The sequence below is a fragment of the Lithobates pipiens genome, unplaced genomic scaffold (genome assembly GCF_037356315.1).
Source record: "Lithobates pipiens isolate NorthernLeopardFrog02 unplaced genomic scaffold, aLitPip1_a1.2 Scaffold_8, whole genome shotgun sequence".
NCBI lineage: Eukaryota > Metazoa > Chordata > Amphibia > Anura > Ranidae > Lithobates > Lithobates pipiens.
The window spans coordinates 343,095,808-343,121,610 of record NW_027507903.1 but is presented as its reverse complement, the minus strand read 5'-3'; the positions used below and the strand labels follow the sequence as shown (position 1 = coordinate 343,121,610).

The 25,803-nt window shown below is 46.1% G+C and overlaps 2 protein-coding genes across 2 annotated transcripts in view; both read left to right on the top strand.

The window, feature by feature from the left end:
- Positions 1-25,803, top strand: part of LOC143962129 (uncharacterized) — a 350,250-nt gene that overhangs the window by 280,427 nt on the left and 44,020 nt on the right. The gene's annotated exons all lie outside the window — the stretch shown is intronic.
- GDF9 (growth differentiation factor 9) lies at positions 5,480-24,999 on the top strand. Its single transcript, XM_077473209.1, has 2 exons — positions 5,480-5,845; positions 22,046-24,999. The coding sequence occupies exons 1-2, from the start codon at positions 5,527-5,529 to the stop codon at positions 22,966-22,968; spliced, it is 1,242 nt and encodes a 413-aa protein (XP_077329335.1). The 5' UTR covers positions 5,480-5,526; the 3' UTR covers positions 22,969-24,999.

Below are 25,803 nucleotides of genomic sequence, written 5' to 3'. Positions count from 1 at the left end.
AGAGTTCTTATCTAAGCAAAGAGACACGGAGGTATTCAGTATTTCTGCTCAGAAGTCCGTCGTAACTCTGACTCTGACTGACTCTGGCTCTGAGCTCTTTATTACTTCTCTTTTATAGACAGAAAAGGGCAAACATCAGCAAATGTAAAAAAAACAACATTTTTGCAAAGAAAAGACAATTCTCCGGGTGTTATCAGCTGATAAGACAATCTTCTGGGCGTAGACTGCTTTTTAGGGCTGATGCGGCCTCTCCTTATGCGTACGTGACTAAAGATGACGAGTCCTTATTTTACAGAGAAGGATAGAGAAAGACAAGTATTTAGAAAGACATATTGTCAACCATTTTGTTTTGACACCCCTTAATCCTTACAGTCCCAACTAGGGTTGCAATGATACAAGTTTTTTAACCACTTGCTTACTGGGCACTTAAACCCCCCTCAGTCCCAGACCAATTTTCAGCTTTCAGCGCTGATGCACTTTGAATGACAATTGCGCGGGCATACAACACTGTACCCAAATGAAATTTTTATCATTTTTTTCCCACAAATAGAGCTTTCTTTTGGTGGTATTTAGTTACAGCTCGGAGTTTTATTTTTTGCTAAACAAACAAAAAAAGATGCAAAAAAAAAAAAATCATGTTTTAATAGTTTGTTATACAATTTTGCAAACGGGTCATTTTTCTCCTTCATTGAAGTGCGCTGATTAGGCGGCACTGATGGCTGCATTGGTGGGCACTGATGGGCTGCATTGGTGGGCACTGATAGGCTGCATTGGTGGGCACTGATAGGCTGCACTGGTGGGCACTGATAGGCATAGTTAAGGCGGCACTAATAGGCACAGATAAGGCGGCACCGATCGGCACAGATAAGGCGGCACTGATGGGCAAAGATGGGCACAGATAAGATGGCATGGATGGGTGGCACGGATAAGTGGCACGGATGGGTGGCACGGATGGGCACTGATAGGTACCACTGATAGATGGGACTGATGGGCACTGATAGGTGGCACTGATAGGTGGCTCTGATAGGTGGCACTGCTGGGCACTGATGGGCGGCACTGCTGGGCACTGATGGGCGGCACTGCTGGGCACTGATGGGCGGCACTGGGGTGCAGCACCTTTGCGGCAGATTGTGGGCACTGTGGGTGGCACTGTTGGTGGCACTGCTGGATGGCACTGTGGGTGGCATTGTGGGTGGCACTGTGGGTGGCGCTGTGGGCACTATGGGCACTGCTGGGTGGCACTGATGGGGGGCACTTACTTTCATTCAGGATGGCACTGCGGTGGGCAGGTGGGCACTGGCAGGGGCCAGGTGGTCAGCTGTATTGCTGGCCGTGATCGGGACTGATGTCCCGATCACGGCCGCCGGTGATCGGCTTTTTTTTTCTCTCCTCGCGCTGTCAGCGCGAGGAGGAATAATAGCCGATTACCGGCTCCGTTCTGTCACATGATCAGCTGTCATTGGCTGACAGCTGATCACGTGATAAGGGGTCGGGATCGACCCCTTACACGGATCGGTGATCAGGCGAGTCTCATGGGGGCGCGCAGGCCGCTCGTAACCGGGACGACGTCAATAGACGTAGTCCCGGAAAAGTAGATCCGCGCTAATGCCGTCATTTGGCAATAGCGCGGATCTCAAGTGGTTAAGATCGAGTACAAGTACCGATACTTTTCCTCAAGTACCCACCGATACCAATTATGGATACCTATTTTTACATTTAAAAAATAAAAATAAAATTTGTGTGCTGAGAATCGGTCTGGTCTCCTACTTCACTCTTCTCTCTTCTTTCTTCTTCCGATGTTGACACAACTCTCTCTCCCGCTGTAATGGCTTGTGCGACGTGCGCGGCGACTTATATAGGTATGGGGCGTGGTTACCGGGTGATGTCACACAGTGACCCTGCCCCTTATGACTTTACAGTCCCAGCATGCCCCGGTGACCATGCCCCCATGCCTATATAAGTTGCCGAAACACGTCGCACAAGCTATTACAGCAGAAGAGAGCGTTGTGTCAACATCGGAAGAAGAAAGAAGAAAGAAGAAAGAAGAGAGAAGAGGGAAGAAGGAAGAAGGACGGAGGAGACCGGGCTCCTTCACTAGTAAAAGAGCTAGAATAAGATAGCGGAGGAGCCCAGAAGAGCGGGAGAAGACGTCGGAGAGCGAGAGAAGAGGCCGGACACTGGGAGAAGAGGCCGAACAGAGCGGAGAAGTCGGAAGAAGACCCCCGAAGTCGGAAGAAGACCCCGGAGCTGATAAATAAATTACTTTAAAAACCTGTAGTGTGTTTTTTTATTGACACTTTTTTCCCCAGGTGAATGGGTAGGGGTACGATGTACCCCATACTCATTTACATAGGGTGGGGGCCGGGATCTGGGGGCCCCCTTATTAAAGGGGGCTCCTGGGTTCCGATAAGCCCCCTGCCTGCAGACCCCGACAACCAATGGCCAGGGTTGTCGGGATGAGGCCTTGTCCTCATCAACATGGGGACAAGGTGCTTTGGGGTGGGGGGGGTCCGCCTTCTCCAAAGCACCCACCCCCCATGTTGAGGGCATACGGTCTGGTATGGCTCGGGAGGAGGGGGGGTGCTCGCTCGTCCCCACCCCCTTTCCTGACTGGCTGGGCTGCGTGCTCGGATAAGGGTCTGGTATGGATCGTGGGAAGACCCCCACGCCGTTTTTTTTCCGGTGTGGGGGGTTCCCCTTAAGATCCATACCAGACCGAAGGGCCTGGTATCATATTGGGGGGGAACCTCACGCAAATTTTTTTTTTACATTTCCGCGGGGTTCCCCTTCAAGATTCTCAGCACACAAGTCGCACCGCAAGTCTGATCATCTTGATCCGCCTTCTATTCAAATCAATGGGCTCCCATAGGGAACCATTGGTTTTGAAGACACAGAAACGCCAGACGTGGCTTAACACAGCGTTAAGCCTTGTTAAATCGTGTTTAACACCTTTTGCCGGCGTCTGATGTTTTTACAGCTCTAACGTTGGAGCCTCAGAATGCACTGGTCCTGGGTTTTTTAAAGCTTAAAAACGCCTATGCCATTTACAGCTCAAAAACGCCTAGGTGGGCATGGAGCCATAGACTAACATGGACAGGCGTTTTTAAGCTGCAAAAACAGCTCAAAAAAGCAGCTGTAAAAACGTCTGTGTGGCCTTAAAGTGGTGTTAAATCCCAAAACAAAAATGTATTATATTGCAGCTTACCACTCCCTAAATGTGGTGGCTGCAAAGGTTGTTTTTTTTTAGGCTTTTTCCCTGTGTTTTTACCCATGATCTGGCCAGTAACATACCTCCTGTATAAGACAGCCCCCACGCTGCATGAATGAGCACAGGGGTCGCAGCAAACAGCAGCACTGTCAGTCTGGGGGGGCGGGGGGGTTAGTGTTAAACATACTAACAAATTAAAGCCAAACTCCGGCTCACACCCTATAACCAGTTACAGCAAAGAGTTTATTTTCTTTTGGGATAAAGGATTTAGGCCGGGTTCACACTAATTGCAGCTCCGGTTTCCCTGTGAAGAAAAAAATGATTCATTCTCTGGTTCCTCGCCATTGTAGCTGCGGATCAGCTGACCATCGAGAGGGGGGAGGTGTAGGAGGGGGAGAGAATTCCTGTTTACAACCGAACACATCTGCAAATCAGATGCAGTCCCTTTGAAGATTATGTGCCTGCAATTTTCACCACCCTGCCTAAAAAACGCACACATATTTTGTGCAATGCTGCAGATGCAACACACATATGTGAACTAGAACCATTGAAAAGAACATATTTTTAAATGTTCTGCAAATTGGATGCAGTGTATCAGCATCCAATTCGCATATGTGTGAACCCAGCCTTACATAAATACATAAAAGTTGATGATTTTAAGCGCCCCTGACACTTTTAAATGGATTGTTTCCTCTCTATAAACTGATACATCTGAAAGAGAGCTTGTTCTTTTTAAAAACAACAGACTTGCTGGCTGGATCACCAGATGAAAATAGAAGAAAGAAAGCCTAAAAAAGAAAACGAATGCAGCCATCACATCTAAGAACTGCTAAGCTACAAAATAATGAAAGCTTGCTTTTGAGTTTAATATTGCTTTATGCCCCCGTTCACATCAGCGCAAATTGAAATGCGATTTGACATTTCAAATCGCATTCCAAATTGCAGCCTATTACTGGCAATGGCACTGTTCCAATCGGTGCAACGACAACTTTGCGGCCCCGCACTGATTCACAAAAGTAGTTCCTGCACTACTTTTTGGTGACTTCCAGGGACATTTCAATAAACATCTGTACATGAACCCGCACAAATGTCTTTCAAATCGCTCCCGAACTCGCACTAAAATGCAAGTTTGAAATCGTACGAGTTCAGCTGTGAACAAGGGCTTAAGCTCAGCCGTGGACTCCATGTTCCTCCCCTTTATTAACCCCTTCTAACCCATTTGTCCCCCCCAGTGGCTGTATTTTTTTAGGGCTCATGTTCATGGACAGTATTTATCTAAATTTGACATGACATTTGGAAGAATGCAGAATTCAACGTCATATTTTTTATATTACATGGGCCCCAGGAGCTTTATGCCCTAATGTGCTGATATGACTGCATATCAGCATATTATGGAAGATGTACCTATCAATCAATACCCTTCAGCGCTGTGCTGTCAGTGCTCTCTGCTGTCACAGGCACTTCAATCTGCTCAAGTCTTCCTTCTGCATTTGGTATGATCAGCCGGGCTGCAATGATGTCAATTCCGTACATGTGCACATGAATGTATGCCAAGCTGTGCATACTTAGCTCAGTTTATATTGTCACTATCAGGCAGGAAGAAGCCTTTATAAGAGAAGAGATTAATAGAGCCTCTTCTGTCATAGAGACCCTCTGCTCTGCTGGGAATGCAAGGGAAAGTTGCAGCTCACTCAGTTATGGGCACCCAGTGTGACGGCACTAATGGACATAGTGCTATCACATGGATTGCGTTACTTGCTCCCACATGCCTAGAAGTACCCCATATTTCCTTTGACTCCATAGCTGCAGGGAAGTAAAGGGAAATTAAGTATATTCTGCTTAGAATGGGGGTTAAAGCAAACCTGAACAGGAAAAGTACATGTTTGCGTGAAATGTATATTCAATTTATATACATTTACTTCAAAATTCATATTCATTTCTATCATACATAGTGGCCAATTTATTAAATCTGGATGAACAGGGAAAAACACAAGATTTGGGTTGTTTTCTATGTCAGCTGATCACAAACCTAACTTTATATATCATGGAATATTAAACCTACCTGCTAACAGCTCCACTTTCCTCCGTAACTTTTTTTAGTTATTAATGCCACATTATGATTTTAACATACTTGGCTTTAGGACTTCTGTATCAGGTTTCCTAACTTCTCTATGCAGAGATGAACTAGTTAATACCACCAGTGGTGAAAAGCAGGTGAAACTAATTTAAGGAAGTAAGTGTCAGAGCCAGCTTGCCTGGAGCTCTGTGTGATCTGACATGGAGGGATTTGGATAGCTAAGCTTATTCGCCTTCAAGGAATGGCTGTGACACTTTTTGTGTGCTTCTGCTATTGTACCTGGCTGGCCTGCTCCTCTGCAGGCGGTTCAAGACTGGTGTATGACAGCCAAGCCTATAGCCTGCTACCACCCTTGCTCAAGGAGCTGTCAGAGCGCCCAGACTGGAAGAACGAAACACCAGGCCCTCAATCGGTAGCCATCAAATACATGAAAAGGCTGTATAAAATGCTAGCCACCAAGGAAGGAGTTCCCAGGGCCCATAAGAACACAGAATACAATACGGTTCGTCTATTTACACCAAGAACTGAGTGCAAAGTGGGATCAAGAGAAGAGATAAAAAGTCAGTATCAAAAGTGGTAACAATCCACACCTTTTCCTAGTATCTCTTTCAGCAAATGACTTAAAAAGATTCGTACTTTTACCTTAAGCACAAAAAAAAAAAATTAAATTACAATTTTCAAGTGTATGACAAAAGGCAGTTCTAAACCCAATTTATTGGTACTTTATTGCAGTAGACTAAGGCCCCTTTCACACAGACGGCTGTTCTGCCGCAGTTTAGCATGTTTATTTTTTCAAGACTCCAGGCACAGCGATCAGCTGCATTTGTACAGTGCAATTACATGCGTTTATGTGCGTTTCTGTGCAGTTGCGTTCAGCTGCAGTTATCTAATATAGTCGTTCCCATAGTAACCCTTTATTTATTTTTTTGGTCCCTTGAATCCCTTCTCATGCTGCTATCTGCAGTTGACACAAAAGACTGCGATTACCTGCGGTTATGTGCATACATCGCACCTGGAAGCATTCAATTCTATTTTTTCTATTCGCGCAGAACCGCATGTAATGAAATCGCAGCTAAACGCTGTGTGTGAATGGGTCCATAGGAAAGCATTGTGTGCTTTTAGCTGCGGTAGAAAACGAGAAAATCCGCAAGCTAAAAGCACCGCTCTATCCATCCTTGTGAAAGGGGCCTAAGAACTGGTTGATTGTCCTGGGTTACTACACCACCTTCTCATCCCAGTTATAAAATGGAAAATTGTATCAAATGTTTACCATAATTTTCCTTTCCTGGTGCCAATCAACATCTGCATACTGCCACATGTATGCTGCCAGGTTGGTCCAAGGAAACTTGTATTAAAAACCGTAATTTTCCTTTCCTGGCACCAATCCATGACAGCCTACATATGATAGTATGCTATCATGTTGGTGCCTGGAAAATCACATTTGTGCCTGGGCATTAACCTCTTCATAACCAGACATGTTTTTAGCCTTTAGAAGTAAAGTAATTCTGAGTAAATACCTTTTACGGGAATGCACAACAAACTGAGAAGTGCACGTACTGTACAATAACTGGTCTTTAAAGTGAAGCCATCAGGAAAGAAATATAATGCTGTCAAACTTTGGAGTAACCATCTTTGTCCTCTTATTCATCATTAAAACACTAACCAGAAAAAAGTATGCAGCCAGTGAAGTCGCACAATATCTGATATGCACATGCTGGTCATGGGTCAGTACTTAACCATGTAGTGAAGGTTGGAGAAGCATAGCCTCTGAAATGTAAATCAGCAATTGTCCGCTCCCATATTGCTAGCCTACAAAATTCCTTTTTCTTGCTCAATAGTTTTTTATTGCAAAAAAGTGGATAAACGACCCTGTAGCAACGTGTTACAGAATGAACACCAAATTCCTTTTTATGTTAAGTGAACTACACGCTTCACTTTTTCATATTTATTTTTGTTACTGTAAATAGCATTTCCAATGTATGTAATAATGTATTCAAGCCTTATTTGTGTGTGTGAGTTTGTAATTCTAGAAGTACATGGACCAGCCATGTTGCACATTTCATTTGCAGGGTGTTTTTGCTGTTTGTGCATTGCTCCCCTATGTTCATCGTCATTTTTACCAGACAGCCTTTGATATAAAAACCCGTTTTGTAGTCTCAAATAACGTAAAACACCCCCAAGGCTTCTAGTAGTCAGAGACCATGTGACTAAAACCGGCTATAGCTGGAGCAATTTTCTTTCCACAGGTCAGTGTTGATGGGGGTATCCCTCCTGTGAAACTATTGTATTTTCCCCGCAGGGGAGGTTGCCCCCACCGAGAGAATAGTGAATACTGTTAGCGGCTATAATAAATGTAAAATCTGATAGGCTGGCTGTACCTAAGTTGATTGATCAATATGGGTATTCAGCCTGCCCATACATGGTTTGAATCTCAGCCTGGTCCCTGCTGACCTGCTGAACCGGCCAAGGTTCGAATAGTCGATGGCCTGTTTTAGGGCCAGTGTACCTCTTTGTGGTGCATTTTAAGCGTGTTACCATTGAGCTCTATGTGTTTTGCTGAAAGCTCATTATAGATTCAACAAGCAGAATTTTTTATTTTTTTGCACATATGTGAACAGGGCCTTAGGGGACCTTTTTTCCACCCCTAAATGTAACCCCAAATGTGTTTTGCGATTTTTTTCTGCCTGACCGAATGCAGGTGTAAAATCGCGTCAGGCTAGTGGTTGGTGTATTATATTTTTTTTGGGGGGCGGCACCTCAAACCACCCCCCCTTGTTGTCTGCTGGTCCACTGGCACTTATCCCATTGGTGGGGATTTGCTGGCACATCGGGCAGTGGATCAGGCTGCAGCAGGCATCTGGCAATGCCTCCTGTGTCCTCGTCTGAGCTTCTGCCGCATGTCTCCTCCCCACCTCCTAGGTCAGGCGATCCTATTGTATGTCTTTCATCCAAACGGAAATCAGACCCGCACTTCCTGATTAGTAGGGAGGCAGTGTTAGAAAAGCGACTGTGCATTTGCTTTTCTAACACAACTGCTCTCCAAATCCACCCTATTTTGAAGCCTATTAGAGCCTATGGCTCTAATCCGGTGCTTCAAAAAAAATCGCCCTGCCCGCTGTAATTCAGGCACCCAGAGTCCTGAAAGGGTCCGGACACATGAATAGGGAGTGGCCATGGATAGATTAAAAGAAGTGTGGGTTTTTTGTTTTGTTTTTCCTATCTTTTATACTTAGGTTGATGCAGCATGGGTTCAATGCTGCATCTGTCTCCTGACATCTGAGACCAGAGCTATCGAACATCGCCAATGGCTCTGTTCTCACAGATCCCTGAGAGGAGAGCTGATTGACAGCCTCCTCTCTGCTCCTCTTTGCTCACTGGAGCGCTGACCCTTGGGGGGCGGGGAGCGGCCGTCTCAGTCTCTCAGCGGCTCTCTGAGACTGGCATCAGTCCAGGCACCTGGCGGATCTAGACTTTGTCTTGACGCGGTGCCTGGACTGATTCCAGGGACATCAGCAGAGAGTGGACTTCAGACTGCTCTCTGCTTAAAATGGGTTACAGGAGTGCAAAACGAATTGCACTCCTGTGACCAATAGCAAAAGCTCAGGCTGGACTTCTCCTTTTTAAGGCTGGGTTCACACCTAATACCAATGCAGCTTCCAGCAGGGGTCCTGTGCGTTCCTGTTCAGTTTCAGGTACAATTTCAGCCCAAATTTTTGGCTTAATTTGGACCTGAAATGGACCAAAAGATTCACAGGGCTTCAGTGCTAAGTTGCACTGGAGCCGCAGCGGAGATATGTGAACAGGCTCCATAGAGAGCCGATCAAAACCTCCTTCTATTGCAAATTGGGTGCGGGTAAACCGCATCCAATTTGCACTAGTGTGAACCCAGCCTTATGCTATGCATAAATCTATCCATATAGGGGTGGCATTGATGGAGGGGGTGGCGCCTATGCGCACTTAATGGACAAGATGCAAAATTTGGTCCATGAGCTCCTTTGCTGTGATAAGTGGAAATACATGTGATTCACACTTTAAAAATTGTGAGCAGGAACCCATGTATCTACTATGCGCTATATGAATGAAGGCCCACTTTAAATATGAACTAAAGGCACTATACTTGCTAGCCCTCTAATGGTCCAAAGTCAATGGGGGGGGGGGGGGTCGTCATTGTCCCCTCACCGGCATGTTCTTCATGGGTGCTGATCTTTGGGCATCTACACTGTCTGGCGTGAGTATGACAAAACTGTTCATGTGTAGGAGTCATTCATCCCAGCACACATGGACTATGCTAGTGATTAGGGATGAGCCGAACACCCCCGGTTCGGTTCGCACCAGAACTTTCGAACGGACCCCAAATTCGTACGAACCCCAATAAAGTCTATGGGACTCGAACATTCGAAATTAAAAGTGCTAATTTTAACTGCTAATATGCAAGATACTGTCCTAAAAAGGGTTTGGGGACCTGGCTCCTGCCCCAGGGGACATGGGTCAATGCCTAAAATGTTTTTAAAAATGGCCGTTTTGGCGGGAGCACTGATTTTAATGATGATTAAAGTGAAAAAAAAAGTGAAATATTCCTTTAAATATCGTGCCTGGGGGTGTCTATAGTATGCCTGTGAAGTGCCACGTGTTTCCCGTGTTTAGAACAGTCCCTGCTGAAAATGACATTTAAAGGAAATAACGTCATTTAAAACTGCTTGCGGTTTTAATGTTATATCTGGTTCCTGCAATATGGTTGAAAATCATTGAGAAAAATGGCATGGGTAGCCCTCCCTGTTCATTAACAGCCCCTTTGGGTCTTGTACGGATATTAAGGGGAACCCTGTACCCATTTAAAAAAAGGAAATACGTGTGGCCCCCCCAGGCCCTATATACTCAGAACAGCAGTATACAGGCGGTGCAAACAAGACAGGGACTGTGTAGGTTTGTTGTGTTAAGTAGAATCTGTTTGTAATTTTCAACTGGTACATTTTTAAAGTGTAGCTCCAGTCAAAAAAACTATTTTTAAGCTTTTTGGAAAACATAGGGAAGGGTTATCACCCCTGTATAATTTGTTTTGCTGTCCGTCTTTTTTCATCTCACTTGCTGTTGTCTCCTTCCGTTTGCAAGTAGGAGATGTTTGTAAGTTGGATGTTTGAAAGTAGGGGCCTGCACTATATGCTCTGCAGAAGTGGTAGAACAAGGTGTTGGTTTTGCCACAACATTGTAAGCCCTCAAAGTGACTCTTGGTGGGCGCTGGAGCGCCCTGCTGTGAACGATTATATCAAGAATTGTAATTACATGCCATTGTTGAACAGTGGTAGAAAAATTGACCTTTGGTGGTTGTGGTGCTGGTGCCACAACACTAAGTCCTCACAGTTACACTGGGTGGGCACAGGAACGGGCCCTCCTGTGAAATATTATATCAAGAATTGTAATTGCATGCCCCTGTTAAAAAGGGGCTGAAAAATTGGGCTGCTGGTCCTGTTGCCACGACACTGCAACCTCTCCCATATACTCTAGTTGTAGTGCAGGAATGAGCCCTGCTGCAAAGCATTGCATCAAAAATTGTAATTAAACGTCCCTGTTAAACAGGGGCAGAAAAATTGGGCTGGTGGCATCACCCAGAACCAAAAATGTTCTTCCAACATATCAGCGGAGGAAGAAGAGGATAGACAATCAACATAACAGGACAGTCACTCAGCATCAGCATAGGCAGTCTTCAAGGGATGTGATATTTCTAAAAAAATTATTCGGTTACATCAGCTTCAGGTGCTTGGTAGCTGTGAGTGATCCAAGACTGATTCATCTTGATGAAGGTCGGTCGATCAACTGAGTCGGTGGACAGGCGCACCCTGTGATCAGTAACAAAGCCACCAGCAGCACTGAAGGTGCGTTCCGAAAGAACGCTGGATGCAGGACAGGCCAGTAGCTCAATTGCATACTGTGCAAGCTCTGGCCAGTGATCCATCCTCAAGATCCAGTAAGCCAGAGGATTTTCAGTGGGAAAGGTGTCCAAGTCTGACCTTGCCCCTAGGTATTCCTGCACCATGTAAATCAGACGCTGGCGATGGTTGCTGGAACCGATCATACCTTGCGGACTAAAATTGTCTGAAAGCATCAGTCAGACGGCCACCTTCTCCACCGCTCCTTCTGACCGATGCCTCAGCAACACGTTGTCCAGGACCAGGAGTTTGTAACCTCCCAGTCTCTGGGAACGCGTTGCACAGACCTTTCTGAAAGGCCCCCTGGAGATGTCTCATCCTCTGCTCCCTCTGCGTCGGCAAGATAAGGTCGGCAACCTTACCCTTGTACCGTGGATCAAGGAGAGTGGCCAGCCAGTAATGGTCCCTCTCCTTGATCCAAAGAATACGAGGATCCTTCCGCAGGCTTTGCAGGATCAGGGAGGCCATGCAGCGTAGGTTAGCTACCTCCCAGCCACGTACAAGTCCACGGGTTTCTTGGGACTGCAAATCATCCCTACAAGACTGCTGCTGCTGAGTACCAGCCTCCACTTCCATGCTGACACAATCATCATCCTCCTCCTCCTCCTCCCTCATCCTCTTCCTGTGTGATGGGTGGCACAGCAGGAACATTGTCTGGATAAAGGGGGCCTTGAGAGGCAAGGAAGTCCTCCTCTTCCTGCCTCTGTTCTGCCTCAAGTGCCCTGTCCATTATTCCATGCAGCGTATGCTCCAAGAGGTGGACAAGAGGTACAATGTCACTGATGCATGCACTGTCACTGCTCACCATCCTTGTGGCCTCCTCAAACGGTGACAGGACAGTGCATGCATCCCTGATAATGCCCCACTGGCGTGGTGAGAAAAAACCGAGCTCTTCTGACCCTGTCCTGGTGCCATAGTCGCACAGGTACTCATTGATGGCCCTCTGCTGCATGTGCAGCCGCTGCAGCATGGCCAACGTTGAGTTCCACCTGGTGGGCATGTCACATATAAGGCGGTTCTTGGGCAGGTTCAACTCCTTTTGGAGCTCAGCCAGCCGAGCACAGGCATTAAATGATCGGCGGAAATGCACACAGACTTTCCTGGCCTGCTTCAGGACATCCAGTAAACCCGGGTACCTGCCCAAGAACCGCTGCACCACCAGGTTAAGGACATGAGCCACATAGGGCACATGGGTCAGTTGTCCCTGTCAGAGAGCGGAGAGGAGGTTGGTGCCATTGTCGCGAACCACCATTCCTGGCTTAAGCTGGTGTGGCGTCAACCACCTCTCGGCCTGCCCCTGCAGAGCTGACAAAACATCCGCCCCAGTGTAGCTCCTGTCCCCCAAACAAACCAGCGCAAGCACGGCATGGCATCGTTTTGCCTGCGTACTTGCGTAGCCCCTGGAACGCCTACGGAGCACCGCTGGTTCTGAGGACAGAGCACTGGAAGAGGCCATGGAGGAAGAAGAGGGGGTGTAGGAGAAAGGTGTGTCACAACCAATAGTAGCATTTTGGAGGCGTGGTGGCGGAACAACCTCCAACATTACTGCACCTTGTCCTGCATCCTTCCCAGCTGCCAGAAGAGTGACCCAATGGGCCGTGAAAGACAGGTAACGTCTCTGTCCATGCCTGCTGGACCATGAGTCAGCGGTAATATGCACCTTACCGCTGACCGCCCTGTCCAGCGAGGCAAGAACATTGCCTTCCACATGCCGGTAGAGAGCTGCCACTGAGGAACCGCACATTTTACAAACTCGCGGAAGTGGGCTGAGTCTACCAACTGAAAAGGCAGCAGTTGAAGTGCTAGCAATTTAGCCAAGCTAGCATTCAACCGCTGGGAATGTGGATGGCTGGGAGTGAACTTCTTTCACCGGTCCAGCAGCTGGGGAAGGGACATTTGCCTGCTATAATCGGACGTGGGTGTACTGCTAGCAGAGTGCCCGGAAGCACTTGGCTGTGACACGCCTAATTCTACACCTTCATTCCTCTCAGAGCAGGTTTCAGAGAGGACTGAAGGTCTAGTGGGGTTGGAGATCCCAGCTGATGAGGAGCAAGGAGAGGTCCGCTTTGTTCTTTGGTGTGGGTCTTTGAGGTACGCTTGCCAACGAGCTGCATGGCGGGTCAACAAATGTCTGGTCAAGCATGTGGTGCCCAAGCGGCTGATGTTTTGGCCATGCAAGATAGGCTAGAGACATATGTTGCAAATAGCAGCGGTGTGATCTGATGCACTCGTCTCAAAAAGCCCACACCAAATAACTTTTAGAATAACGTGCAGAGGCAGCGCCCTGCACAGGCAGAGCTCTGCGGTGTGATTCAGTCGGTGTGCTGCCCCTAAGCTGGCCCCCGGAGGGCATCCTGCCTCGTTGGACATGTGCCTCCTCCTCCTCTCTCCTACCAGGCACCCACGTGGAGTCAGTGCCCTCATCATCCCCTCTCTCTTCATTGCTGGAGCAAACCTGGCAGTATGCTGCAGCTTGTGGAACATGACTGCCAGATTGCTGTCCTTCTTGAGCATCCCCTCTCTCTGCATTCATGCTACTGCCTTCCTCTAGCTGAGTATCATCATCAGAGCCTACAAAACACTGGGCATCCTCCTGGAGCATGTACCCAACACTGTGCTCAAAGAGTTCAGGAGACTCCTCAGGAGGACGTGGTGGGTCTAGGGAAGGAGTCCCTGATGATGAAAATTGAGAGGAGGGAAGACGATGCATTGGCAGCTGCTTTGCTAGTACCCTGAGCCTGGGTGAGAGAGGATGAGGAGGATGAAGAGGGCTTGGTCATCCACTCTACCAAGTCGTTGGCATGTTGCGGCTCAACATGTCCAGCTGCCGAAAAGGACAAGCCTGTCCCATGGCCACGTGCTGATGACGATGCACCGCGTCCACGACCAGCACTGTTGTCTCTAGACACAGAGCCTGCTTGCCCTCTTTTATCGGCTCGCACCTGTCTGCCTCTCCTTGCTGGCCTTCCAGACATGGTAATGGCCTGAAGGGAGATGGGGGGGAAAACCAGTAATTGGGTAGTGTATATTGTGCTGGAGGCACACACAACATCCACTAACTCCTGCAGATGGAAGATGGCTCAATTAGAGAAGAGCTATGTAGGTGGATATAGCGGTGTATACTGGGTTCAGAGCATGCAGACAGCACGCACAATCTCCTACAACTGACTGCAAGCTCTATTTAAAAAGAGCAAGATGGTTAGCTATATAGGTGGATATAGCGGTGTATACTGGGTTCAGAGCACACAGACAGCACGCACACTCTCCTACAACTGACTGCAAGCTCTATTTAAAAAGAGAAATATAGCTAGCTATATAGGTGGATATAGTGGTGTATACTGCGGTCAGGGCAAGCAGATAACAACCACTACAGAAGAGCAAGAACGCAAAATCGTCCGATAACAATCGGTGTATACTGTGTTGAAGGTACACAGAATACCCACTAACTCCTACAGACGCCAACACACTACACAAGGCCGCGGCGCTGGCGGCCTTGTATAGTGTGGGGTGTGTACTACATAGCCTGAGCCATGATTGGTCACAGGCATCCTGCCTGTGGCCAATCATGGCTCTCCTCGCTGCCGGCGCTGTGATTGGCCAAGCATGCTGGGTCACAGTGCATGCTTGGCCAATCACCCGAATTTGGCGCGAACGGCCCATAATGTTCGGAATTCGCTGAACGGGCGAACAGCCGATGTTCGAGTCGAACGTATGTTTGACTCGAACACGAAGCTCATCCCTACTAGTGATGTAAGCAGAGCTCAGCTCCGTTTACATGCAGCAGAAGACTGTGAGCACGCAGGTAGTTCTTATTAATGGTATTAATGTAGAAGAGGCATTGCATGTGTCTTCCGCAATAAATAGGCGGCCTGCTCGCAAGTTTTCTGCTTTAACTTTCATAGCTAAAGAGCATTGAAACCTAGATACACAGGCTAAATTTAGAAGCATTGGCATGTTTTGGCTAACTTCACTATCTGTAATGCCTAAATAGAATAGCTTTGTTTTTATTTATTTTTTCACAAGTCCGTCTTTCAGGACAGCCACCGTAGAGAGACCCTGGCTCCTCCCCTCTTAGGAAACACCGCCTTCAATTACACAGTTTTAAGTCTCATCCTCCCTCCATCCCCTAAGTTAGCGGTCTCTCCCCACCAGAGGAAACACCATAACGAACCTTAGCTAAACAGTCGGTGATACTGAGGCTATATTATCTAGAGTGGAGGAGACAATGGTCTCTCTGGCTCCACTCGGTAGTCCGGTCGGCTGGGGAGCTGAACCTTTGTACTGACCGTTTTCCACACACTCCAAACTTCGCTTGGGGAAAGCAAGAAGTTTGGGGCGGTCCATCCGTTCATTCGCCCAGTGAGTTGCTGCAGCAGGATGTCCTAGGTCTCCCTGTTTGCAGTCGGCTTGGAGCTGGAGGCCGGACCAGATGACGGGCGACGTCATTTCCGGTGGGGGCGGACATCCTCATTGGATCTGCGTCTTCCGGTTCCGGACATGGTTCGTGAAAGGGGACCAAGCGTTCGGCTTCACCCTCTTTCTCTAAGCTGTACCAACAGCTGTCGGAGGCACGTTTGTACCACTCTTTCTCAACAGGAGAATGTCCGAAGCAGAGGCTTCAAAAGCAGCTCCTGGGGTCAACAGCACCAGCCACTCAAAGGTAAGGGGAACCCTGGGGATGTGTTCCCTTACTCGGTAACCAGTAGCTCCACTGGTGTTATCCCCCCCCCCTTGGTGGTCGGGGGAAGGGGAGTGTGTCTGGGATCCTGGTGGTGGTTGGTCCTAGGGGGGGGGGCACTCCCGGCAGTCCTCTAAAGCCCCGTACACACGAGAGGACTTATGTCCGACAGACTTCCGAAGGAGTTCCGTCGGAGTTCTGCCGGAGTTCCGTCAGAACTCTGTCGGCTTTTCGGCTGAGCGGACTTGGCCACACACAATCACACTAAACTCAGACTGATTCGAATAAGGAAGTTCATAGCCAGTAGCCAATAGCTGCCCTAGCGTTGGTTTTAGTCCGTCGGAATAGCATACACACGAGCAAATTTTTCGAAGGGACCGGGTCTGGCGGAGTTCCTTCGGAAAAATTTGAAGCATGTTCCATATTCTAAAGTCCTTCAGACTTTGGCGAGTCAAAAGTCCGTTGCAGCCCACACACGATCGAATAGTCTGACGGAATCAGTCCGTCAGACTTTGGATGTTGAAAAGTCCGCTCGTGTGTACGGGGCTTAAGTAGCGCTGGTGTTTTTTTTTTTTTTTTTTAACTTATGCTGCACTTTTATTTCTGTATTTCAGAAAGCCATAAGCAAGTCTCGCCGTGGTTCTAGGAAGAAGTGTCCTTCATGTAGAGCCTCTATGGGGGATTCCTGGACCAAGGCACTTTGTAAGGAGTGTATTGAGGGGTTGGTCAGGGAGCAGGCAGCAGAACAGGGTGCAGGCTTGGCGGCATCTGTGAAGGAACTCTCTAGTACTTTCCAGTCTTTCAAAATTCTCTTTTCTAGATTCCAGTGGCCTCAGCCCCAGAACACACCTCCGCCAGCGCAGCAGAGTGTATCACCTAGCCCAGCGGATGTTCCTCCTGCTAGGGGGGAGAATCCAGGGGGTTCCAGAGAGGAAGTTGACAGTGCTGCCTCAGATTCTCAAGGGTAATCTGATGGTGAGGGACTGGATGGGGAATCCAAAAGAACCTCACGGTATAAACTTTCCCTGGATGAAGTGGAGGAGCTCTTGGGAGCTATTCATACCACTTTAGGTATACAAGAGGAAAGGAAGGCATTGTCACTCCACAATCAGATGTACAAGGGCCTGGGGGAACAGAAAAAGCGGGTGTTCCCGGTTCATGACATCTTGATCGATGTCCTCAAGAAGGAATGGCAGGATCCCGAAAGAAAACCTTTCTTTTCTGGTGCGTTGAAACAAAGGTTTCCTTTTGCGGAAGAGGAGGCTCTTCTCTGGAATAAATCTCCCAGGTTAGATGCTGCCTTTTCTCGGGTGTCCAGACATACTGATCTGGCCTTTGAGGACTTTCAGACCCTATGGATAGAAGGATGGATTCACTTCTGAAGAAAGCCTGGGATTCATCACAGGGAAATCTTAAGCCCGCCATGGCAGCCACAGTGGTGGCTCGTAATATGGAATATTGGCTTACCCAGATTAAGGCACACATTGAAGCAGGGACGGCAAAGGAGACTATTCTATCCTCCATTCCCATGCTGCTTAATGGGGTAGCATACATTGCGGATGCTTCAGCTGAGTCTGTGCGAATGTCTGCAAGGTCTACGGCCCTGACCGACTCAGCCAGGAGGACCTTATGGCTGAAGACGTGGCAGGGGGACAGTGCGTCCAAAATAAAGCTCCATGGGATCCCTTTCACAGGAGACTTGCTGTTTGAGCCAGGTCTTGAAGCAGTGCTAGATCGCACAGCAGATAAGAAAAAGGCCTTTCCCGTTAAGAGAAAGTATGGGGAACAGTCAAAAAGAGAGACTCAGAAAAAGTTTGAAGCCCCTAGAACTGATCAGCAAAAGAAAAGTTGGGGGCTCAAGAGCAAAGGGCGTGTGGGAGCGATTTTTCACCCTCCTGAACAGCCCAAAAAGTCTCAATGACAGGGTCACGGTGAGAGGAAGGTTGGGGGCCTTCCTCCCACAGTGGGAGATGATCACCTCCAATCAGTTTGTGTTGGGGATCATCAGAAGAGGTTACCGATTGGAGTTTTCAGAGCCCCCCCCTCTGAGACTCCTTGTCACAGAGCTGCCAAAGTGTGCAGAGAAATCGTCTGCCCTTCTTTCCTCTCTACAGGAGGTGGTGGTAAGGGTCCCAGCAGGAGAGACAGGCAAAGGCTTCTATTCTCACATCTTTGTGGTTCGCAAGCCTTCGGGAAAGTTCATCCTGAAGCCTCTGAATGTCTCAGTCACCTACAGGAGGTTTCGGATGGATTCAGTTTACTCAGTGAAGGCACTTCCACCAAACTGTTTCATGGCATCGATTAGATTTAAAATATGCATACCTCCATATTCCCATTGCAGAGAGCCACCAGCGTTTCCTCAGTAGGGGTGTTACACCTCCAGTTCAAAGCACTTCCCTTTGGGCTATCCTCTTCCCCCTTGTATCTTCACTAAAGTGATGGTAGAAGTTCTGGCATTCATGCGTCTCTGGGGAATCTCGGTAATCGCGTATCTCGACGATCTTCTCCTGTTTGCCCCTTCTCCGGCGCAGTTAACTCAGGATCTACAGGTAGCAAAAGACTTGTTGGTGAGCCTGGGGTGGCTTCTGAACCTGGAGAAGTACAACTTGATTGCATCCCAAAGGGTCACTTTCTTGGGTTATGTGTTGGACTCAACAGAACAAAAGGTTTTCTTTCCCTTAGAGAAAATCCAAAAGGTAGACAAGGCATTGTTTTTTTCTCCAGGGCAGCTGTCAGATCTCGGTGAGGAAGGTCATGTCTGCTTTGGGCTTGCTAACATCCACACGCCCAGCAGTTCAGTGGGCGGGGTTACATTACAGTCCTCTGCAACTATTCATCTTAAAGGTTTGGGACCACAGCCAGGGGTCTCTGGACTCCCTGGTTTCGGTTCCAACTTGGGTCAAGAGGTCCCTTTGGTGGTGGAGAAAGGGGGCAAATTTGTCGCAAGGTCTAGAGTGGATTTTACCAGTATCCAGGGTGGTTACAACCGATGCGAGCGGCTCAGTTTGGGGTGTGCACCTAGACTCCCGTTTTTGATACAAGGTACCTGGCAGGGGAGGGAGTCAAAGAGATCCTCAAACTGGAGGGAGCTGCGAGCAGTAGATCTGGCACTCAGGGCCTTTCAGAGGGAACTCCAGGGACATCATGTGAGTCCGGTCAGACAATTCCTCGGTAGTGGTTTACATCAACAGGCAGGGGGGCACCAGGAGCGGATCCTTATGGACCCTAGCAAAAGCCATCCTTAGGTGGGCCGAAGCAAATGTCCTATCCCTTTCAGCGATACATTTGAAGGGAGAGCAAAATCAGGTAGCAGATTTCCTCAGCAGGAGAACATTGAGAGAAAGCAACTGGGTTCTAAAGCAAGAGGTTTTCGACATGGTCACCCAAAGGTGGGGGATTCCTTCGATGGACCCTTTTGCTTCGAGGGAAAATGCAAAAGTAGCCATCTTCTTTTCCATAAACGGGGGGGACGGGGCATTGGGGGTGGATGCACTAGCACAGAACTGGAGATTCTCCAGGTGCTATGCTTTCCCCCCTCCCGTTCTGATCCCTGCAGTGTTGAGGAAGTTTCAGGAGGAGAACACTACTCTTATTCTAATCACGCCACACTGGACCAGGAGGCCGTGGTTCTCCATTCTGAAGAGCCTGTCTGTGGAACCCCCCTGGATTCTCCCAGTCCAGGAGGATCTTCTTCCTCAGGGTCCAATCTGCTGTCCTCAGGTGGAGCGGTGGATCCTTGCAGCTTGGCTACTGAGGAGGAATTGCTGAGGGGCAAAGGGTTCTCGGATCGTTTAGTAGCCACTCTCCTAAGTTGCAGGAAAAAGGAAACGCAGACCATTTACTTGAAGGTATTGCAGGGTTCAATAGCTGGTGCTCAGAGAACTCCTTTGATGTGCGTAGCTCTGTAGCCGTTCTAGAGTTCCTGCAGGCAGGGGCAGATAAAGGATTAGCCCTTGGGACCTTGAAGGGTCAGCTATCTGCTTTGAGCATGTTTCTGGAAAGGCATCTAGCAACAGACCCTTGGATAGTGAGGTTCTTTAGAGCCTTAAGTAGGCAGAGACCTGTCAGAAATTCCCCCTTCCCAGTATGGGATATTTCATTAGTTTTACAGGTTCTCACAGGAGAACCTTTTGAGCCATTGGAATCTTGCTTGTTAAGATTGATCACTCAAACGGTGTTTTTGGTGGCGATCACTACGGCAAGGAGAGTGAACTCGAAGCCCTTTCTGTTAGGGCACCTTTTTTTTCAGGTTTTTCCAGATCGTTTATTTTTAAGACGGATCCGGCCTTTTTACCTAAGGTAGCCTCTAGTTTTCATAGAGTCCAGGAGATTGTGCTTCCTACTTTCTTTTCAAATCCGGTGAGAGAACAGGAACACATTTTTCATAGCTTGGATGTTAGAAGATGTGTCCTTCATTATTTAGATTGCACAAGTCAGTTCAGGAGGTCTGATTCACTTTTTGTGTTTATTTTCAGAGGCTAGGAAGGGTTCCAGAGCCTCTAAATGTACAATAGCCAGGTGGGTAAGGATAGCCATTGGGCAGGCTTACGTGACAGAGGGGTTAGAACCCCCAGTTGGGATCAGGGCACACTCAACCAGGGCAGTGGCAACTTCTCAGGCAGTGTGGGCTAGTGCTTCTCCTGAACAGATCTGTAGAGCTGCAACATGGTCCAGTTTTTCTACATTTGTGAAGCACTATAGATTGGATCTTCTGTCAGCCAAGGGCCAAGCCTTTGGTCGTAAAGTGCTGCAAGAGGTAGTCCCACCCTAAGGTAAGGTGCTCGCTTATCCTCTCTACGGTGGCTTTTTTTTTTTATCCTCTCTAACGCTTTTTTTTTTTTTTTTTCTGGTACAATGTTTTAATTTAAACCCTGCATTTTTTTTATTACACGATTTGTAAATCCTATACATGCTCTGTATATAGGGGTGTGTGTGTGTGTGTGTGTGTGTGTGTATACATATAAATATATCTATTACTGTAAATCCTTTGGCTGTTTTTTTTAACGCAGGAGTAACCCATTGAGTAACCAATTTATATCATTCTTATTCAAGTTTATATTTGCCTTCAACTATGTAGTGCAAGGGCCTGCCTGATTGCATACAAATTGAAAATGTTTAGGTCTGAATTTTTTATTTTTTTTGGAAATCTCATTGAAAATTGTACAAGAAAACTGTATAGTCAGCCCAAGTCCAGATCTGAAACGTTACTGAGCTGTCCTGTCCCATCCCTCACCCACATATTTTTAAGATCATGTGCAGAAGTGTCTTGTATGGCTGGAAAGGCTGAAGTGCCCATTTTGAAGGCATATATGCAAGCTATTGGCCATAAAAAGGGTATGGGGGCCGTGTACTGCCCTGGGGGACATGTATTGATGCAAATTTTTTTGTTTAAATAAATGCTTTTTATATATAATTTTAATGATGCTTAAAGTGAAGCAATAAAAATTGAAAGATTCCTTTAAATATAGGGCCGGTCCCCTTAATCTGCATGTAAAGTGGCGCATCTATACCATGTATAGAACCTGCTGCAACAAAACTGACATTTATAAAGAAAAAGACACTTAAATTGCTAGAAATGCAAAAAAAAAGTAAAGAGTGGTTACCCCCAATCCATACCAGGCCTTTTGGGTCTGGTATTGACTTTATGGGAAACCACACGCCAAACTAAAAATTCATACCAGACCCTTATTCGATCATGCAGGTCAGGAGGGGGGGGACAAGCAAGCACCCCCCCTCCCCCCCCCGAACCATACCAGGCCACATGCCCTCTGCCCCCTCCCACCCCAAAGTACCTTGTCCCTATGTTGTTGTCGGTAAGAGGCCCTTGTCCCCAATAAATCTAACCACTGAATGCCTGCTCCGTCGTTTAACAGTTCCTAAATGGGTAAGGAGCGGTGCATGCTTGGTTGGTGATATCACAAGGGGGCAATGCCACAGGTGATGTCACTAGATGGCCCCACCCCTTACCTATTTAGGAACTGGCAAACAGGAGATATTCGGGCCAAACTTTTTCTCAGCTCAAACTGTTCACCCAACTCTAGTTGGAAATGTAGCATTTTTATTTCCAATTGACTGTCTATAGAAACTTTTGCACCAACACATTATGCTGTTTGGTAACTTTGAAATACTAATTGTGCCACCTTTTCTGTCCTTGATAGATGTGAAAACCCTGGACTTGTTGTTCAATATTGACAGTGTGTCTACATTGGAGCAACATCTTCGCTCTGTCTTGGTTTATTCTGTAAGTAAACAATATTCCTCTTCAAATCTCTCCTGCACATGTAGCCTGGAGTTTGTGGATCAAGAGACTGAAAGTCCTGTCTGTCCTAGACTTCTGTATACATCTGAATTTCAACTGCAGAGAAAGCAAAGGTGGATTGAGATTAATGTAACCTCATTTCTTCAACCGTTTGTCACAAATCGGCAAAACATTCACCTATTGTTTAATTTGACATGTATGAGGAACAAGGTTCACTACAGTTCTGGAATAGGGGAACCGCTAAGAAAAACAAGGTCTCCTCCATGTTTGCTTCTTTATTTAAATGACACCAGAAGTTTGGCATACCACTGGAAAAAGCTGCATATAGGTCCTCCCAGCTGGCATCAGAGTGGGCAAGTAATTTCATATCTCAGTGATTTAGCGGAAAACCTACAAATTCAAAAAGCCCCTCGCCAACGAAGAGGCCAAGACATGGAAGTGAGCAGTCCAACTGAGTCAATTGCATTTAATTTAAGTGAGCTAGCCAAACAATTTGTGCATCATCAAAATGAGTGTGAGCTTCATCGATTTCGACTCAGTTTCAGCCAACTGAACTGGGACAAATGGATCTTGGCACCAAATCGATATAGCCCAGATTACTGCAAAGGAATATGCCCTAGGATTGTTGGCCACAGGTATGGTTCTCCAGTACATACTATGGTTCAAAATATAATCTATGAAAAACTGGATTCTTCTATACCACGGCCTTCTTGCGTCCCATCTGAATACCGACCCATGAGTGTTCTCATTGTTGAACCTGATAAATCTATAGCATATAAAGAGTATCAAGATATGATTGCAACCAAATGTACCTGCCGTTAGCCTTCCTTTGCATAATCTTGATCTGTGTGACCAGCCATAAGCAGTCCATGCTATTAAGTTATAGGTTGACATAATGGTAGCAATGACAAATAGAACTGTAGAATTTCATCCAAACATCCAAAAGCTGGTATTTTGTATTCTATTAAGAAAGTTTGCCAATTATTACTTTTCTTTTTTTTCCAATTCTATTTGCTTCTGGTTTTATGGTAAAGGTACATTTAAATTCACATGAAAAATACCTCCTTCAATGTAAACCTGAAAGAAACCGGCTTTACATAGAAAAATCCAAACTTGCTGTTTGAGCTTTAGCTTGCATAAAAAGTGGGTACGCTAAACTTTTGACAAAGCATTTGAAAAGCTCTATTTTGAAGCAAATTTCTTGAAGTATTTGAACGCACCCCCAGCATCAGTTTGAGTAAAATCTACATAGATATGGGTGGGCTGGCTATAACTTGCTGCTAGTAGGCTTCATCACGCAATCTAGATCATTTCGATTTTGTCAAAGCTTAATCTACACATTGGGGATGATTTACTAAAACTCGAGTGCAAAATCTGGTGCAGCTCTGCATTGAAACCAATCAGCTTCCATGTTTTTGTGTCAAAGCTTAACTGAACAAGCTAAAGTTATAAACTGGCTACCATGTACAGCTGCACCAGATTTTACACTGTCCAGATTTAGAAAATCAACCCCAGTACACTTAATGGGGGCTGAAGCCTGTGTGTACAAGGCCTAAGGCCAAAATACAACAAAAGGGCCAAACAAAATCTATGCTTCTTGCTTATAGATATTTTAATGATGCTGTGTTTAAATATCCAAAGGACTCTAGATGCCATGAAGGAGGTTTTAAGATTACCGGCGTCGCTTTTAAATGGCCTATGTTCTTTTAAAGAACAGGTCAAATGGTTGTCTCTGAGACAACCGCCCTCCTTCACTTGTGGAATCTGAGCAAAAGTTGTCTAAAACTGCAGACAACTTCCTTTTATGCAACACAGCGAAAATGTTCTTAAGTGAACTGTAACTAGTGATGTCTAGCAGGTTTTTGCAGAAATCTATGCAAAAACATTTTGAGCTACAATGTTGCAAGCAAAGTGCTAGTACTTAGCATTTGAACTTTGCAAATATTTGTAAATGTATATTTTAACACAACTTCTTTTTGGATAGAAGAGGCAGTACTGCTACACTTGTCACATTTTATAAAGCAGAAAATGTGACATTTGTCAAATGTTCACTGGTGAATCACTTACTGCACATTAAAACATTCACCTGCAGTGAAGTTTTTTGTTACATTCACTGCGTTGTAAATAAGCCCCTTGGACTTAACGTAAAACGCTGTGTTTGTAGGGAGCAGTATTGCTTATGCTATGTGATAATACTGCTTTACTTTTCTCCGCATAGCAGGCTCCCTTGCTGGATATAGAATATCTAAATATTGGAGCTCTTACTGTGTTTGAATGCTGTATTTGTAGAGTAGTATTGCTACTGCCATTATAATATAGGATATCTGAAAATTAGAGCTCTTATCTTGTGTAGCTCATTTTAACATCTCCCTTTAGGTATACTTTTTCATGTTGTCTTACTTTTTGAGGTTCCCCTTGCATTAGCAAGTGGGCCTTCAATTAAAGGTAACATTAGGTGGGTTTATAGAATTCTAAAGCTGGCCATACACCTATAGATTATCTGCAGATTTTCTATGGTTAGATGGGGAAAAAGTGCAACCGATTTCTCCATGTTCACTAAACTGTGTGGATGGATGAATCTCCCACTTTTTCCATCTAACCATAGAAAATCTGCAGATAATCTATAGGTGCATGGCCAGCTTAACACTTTCTAATTTATTGTTAGGGAGGGAGGGGGAACTTTTCTGTTAGCACAGCAATTTGACACTCTTAAATGTCTTGTTTCTGAAGAAGCGGCTGTAAAAACACAACTACATTTTATTAAGTAGTCAGCGCTATGGTTATCAATGATGCAATGCACTGTATTTTTTCTAATGAATATGTTGGCTGCCACTATATTTGCAATTAAATCAAAAATGCAATGTTGTGTCCCTCGTTTATTTCAAATGGTTCTGTTTTTGCATGCATGTGCCATTTTTATATACACCTTCTGGAGATGGGGGGGGGGGGGGGGCGATATAAAAGGAAAGTAAAATGAGATCAATAACTGACCCGGTAATGCTCCTCATTTGCCTGTATGTTGTGATCAAGCTAGATAAAATTGAGTGTTCAAAAGTTTGTGAAATCACAAACCAATGTTTTTCGTGTGTGTGTTTTTTTTTTTTTTTTTTTTTTTTTTTTTTTTTTTAAGCAACTAATTTTGCAGATGGATATGATTTAAGAAAATCAGATTTTATACTTTTATCTATATACAGGTGGTCCCCTAGTTACAAACGGAGGGCGACAACAGGAAGTGAGAGGAAATCTACCCCTAGGAAGGGATATTCACTCCTGTAAGAGTTATGGGGAGAAGGTGTCTCCACTGATGCTTTAAAACCAAGGCTTGTTTCCACAACCCCAAAATTTCAAAATCCAATTATCATTGGGACATAAAGTGAGGTGAAAACTTCTAAACAGGGGCACAGGCAGCAAAACAAATGTTAAAGGGGTGTTAACCCTTTCCTATGCTATCCAAAAAGCTTAAATATTTTTTTTTGGCTGGAGCTATACGTAAAGTTTTTACCTGTTCTGACTTGGATTCAACTTAACTTTTGTTGGGCGGATTAAAAAAAAGAAAATTGTGGTTAACCACTTCAATACAGGGCATTTATACACCTTCCTTACAGACCAATTTTTAGCTTTCAGCACTCTCACACTTTGAATGTCAGTTACTCAGTC

Coding starts and splice junctions, on each gene's coding strand:
- GDF9 (XM_077473209.1), top strand. CDS start 5,527: ATGGCTGTGACACTTTTTGTGTGCTTCTGCTATTGTACCTGGCTGGCC. Junction 5,846..22,045: donor ATCAAGAGAAGAGATAAAAA/GTCAGTATCAAA, acceptor TGTCCTTGATAG/ATGTGAAAACCCTGGACTTG.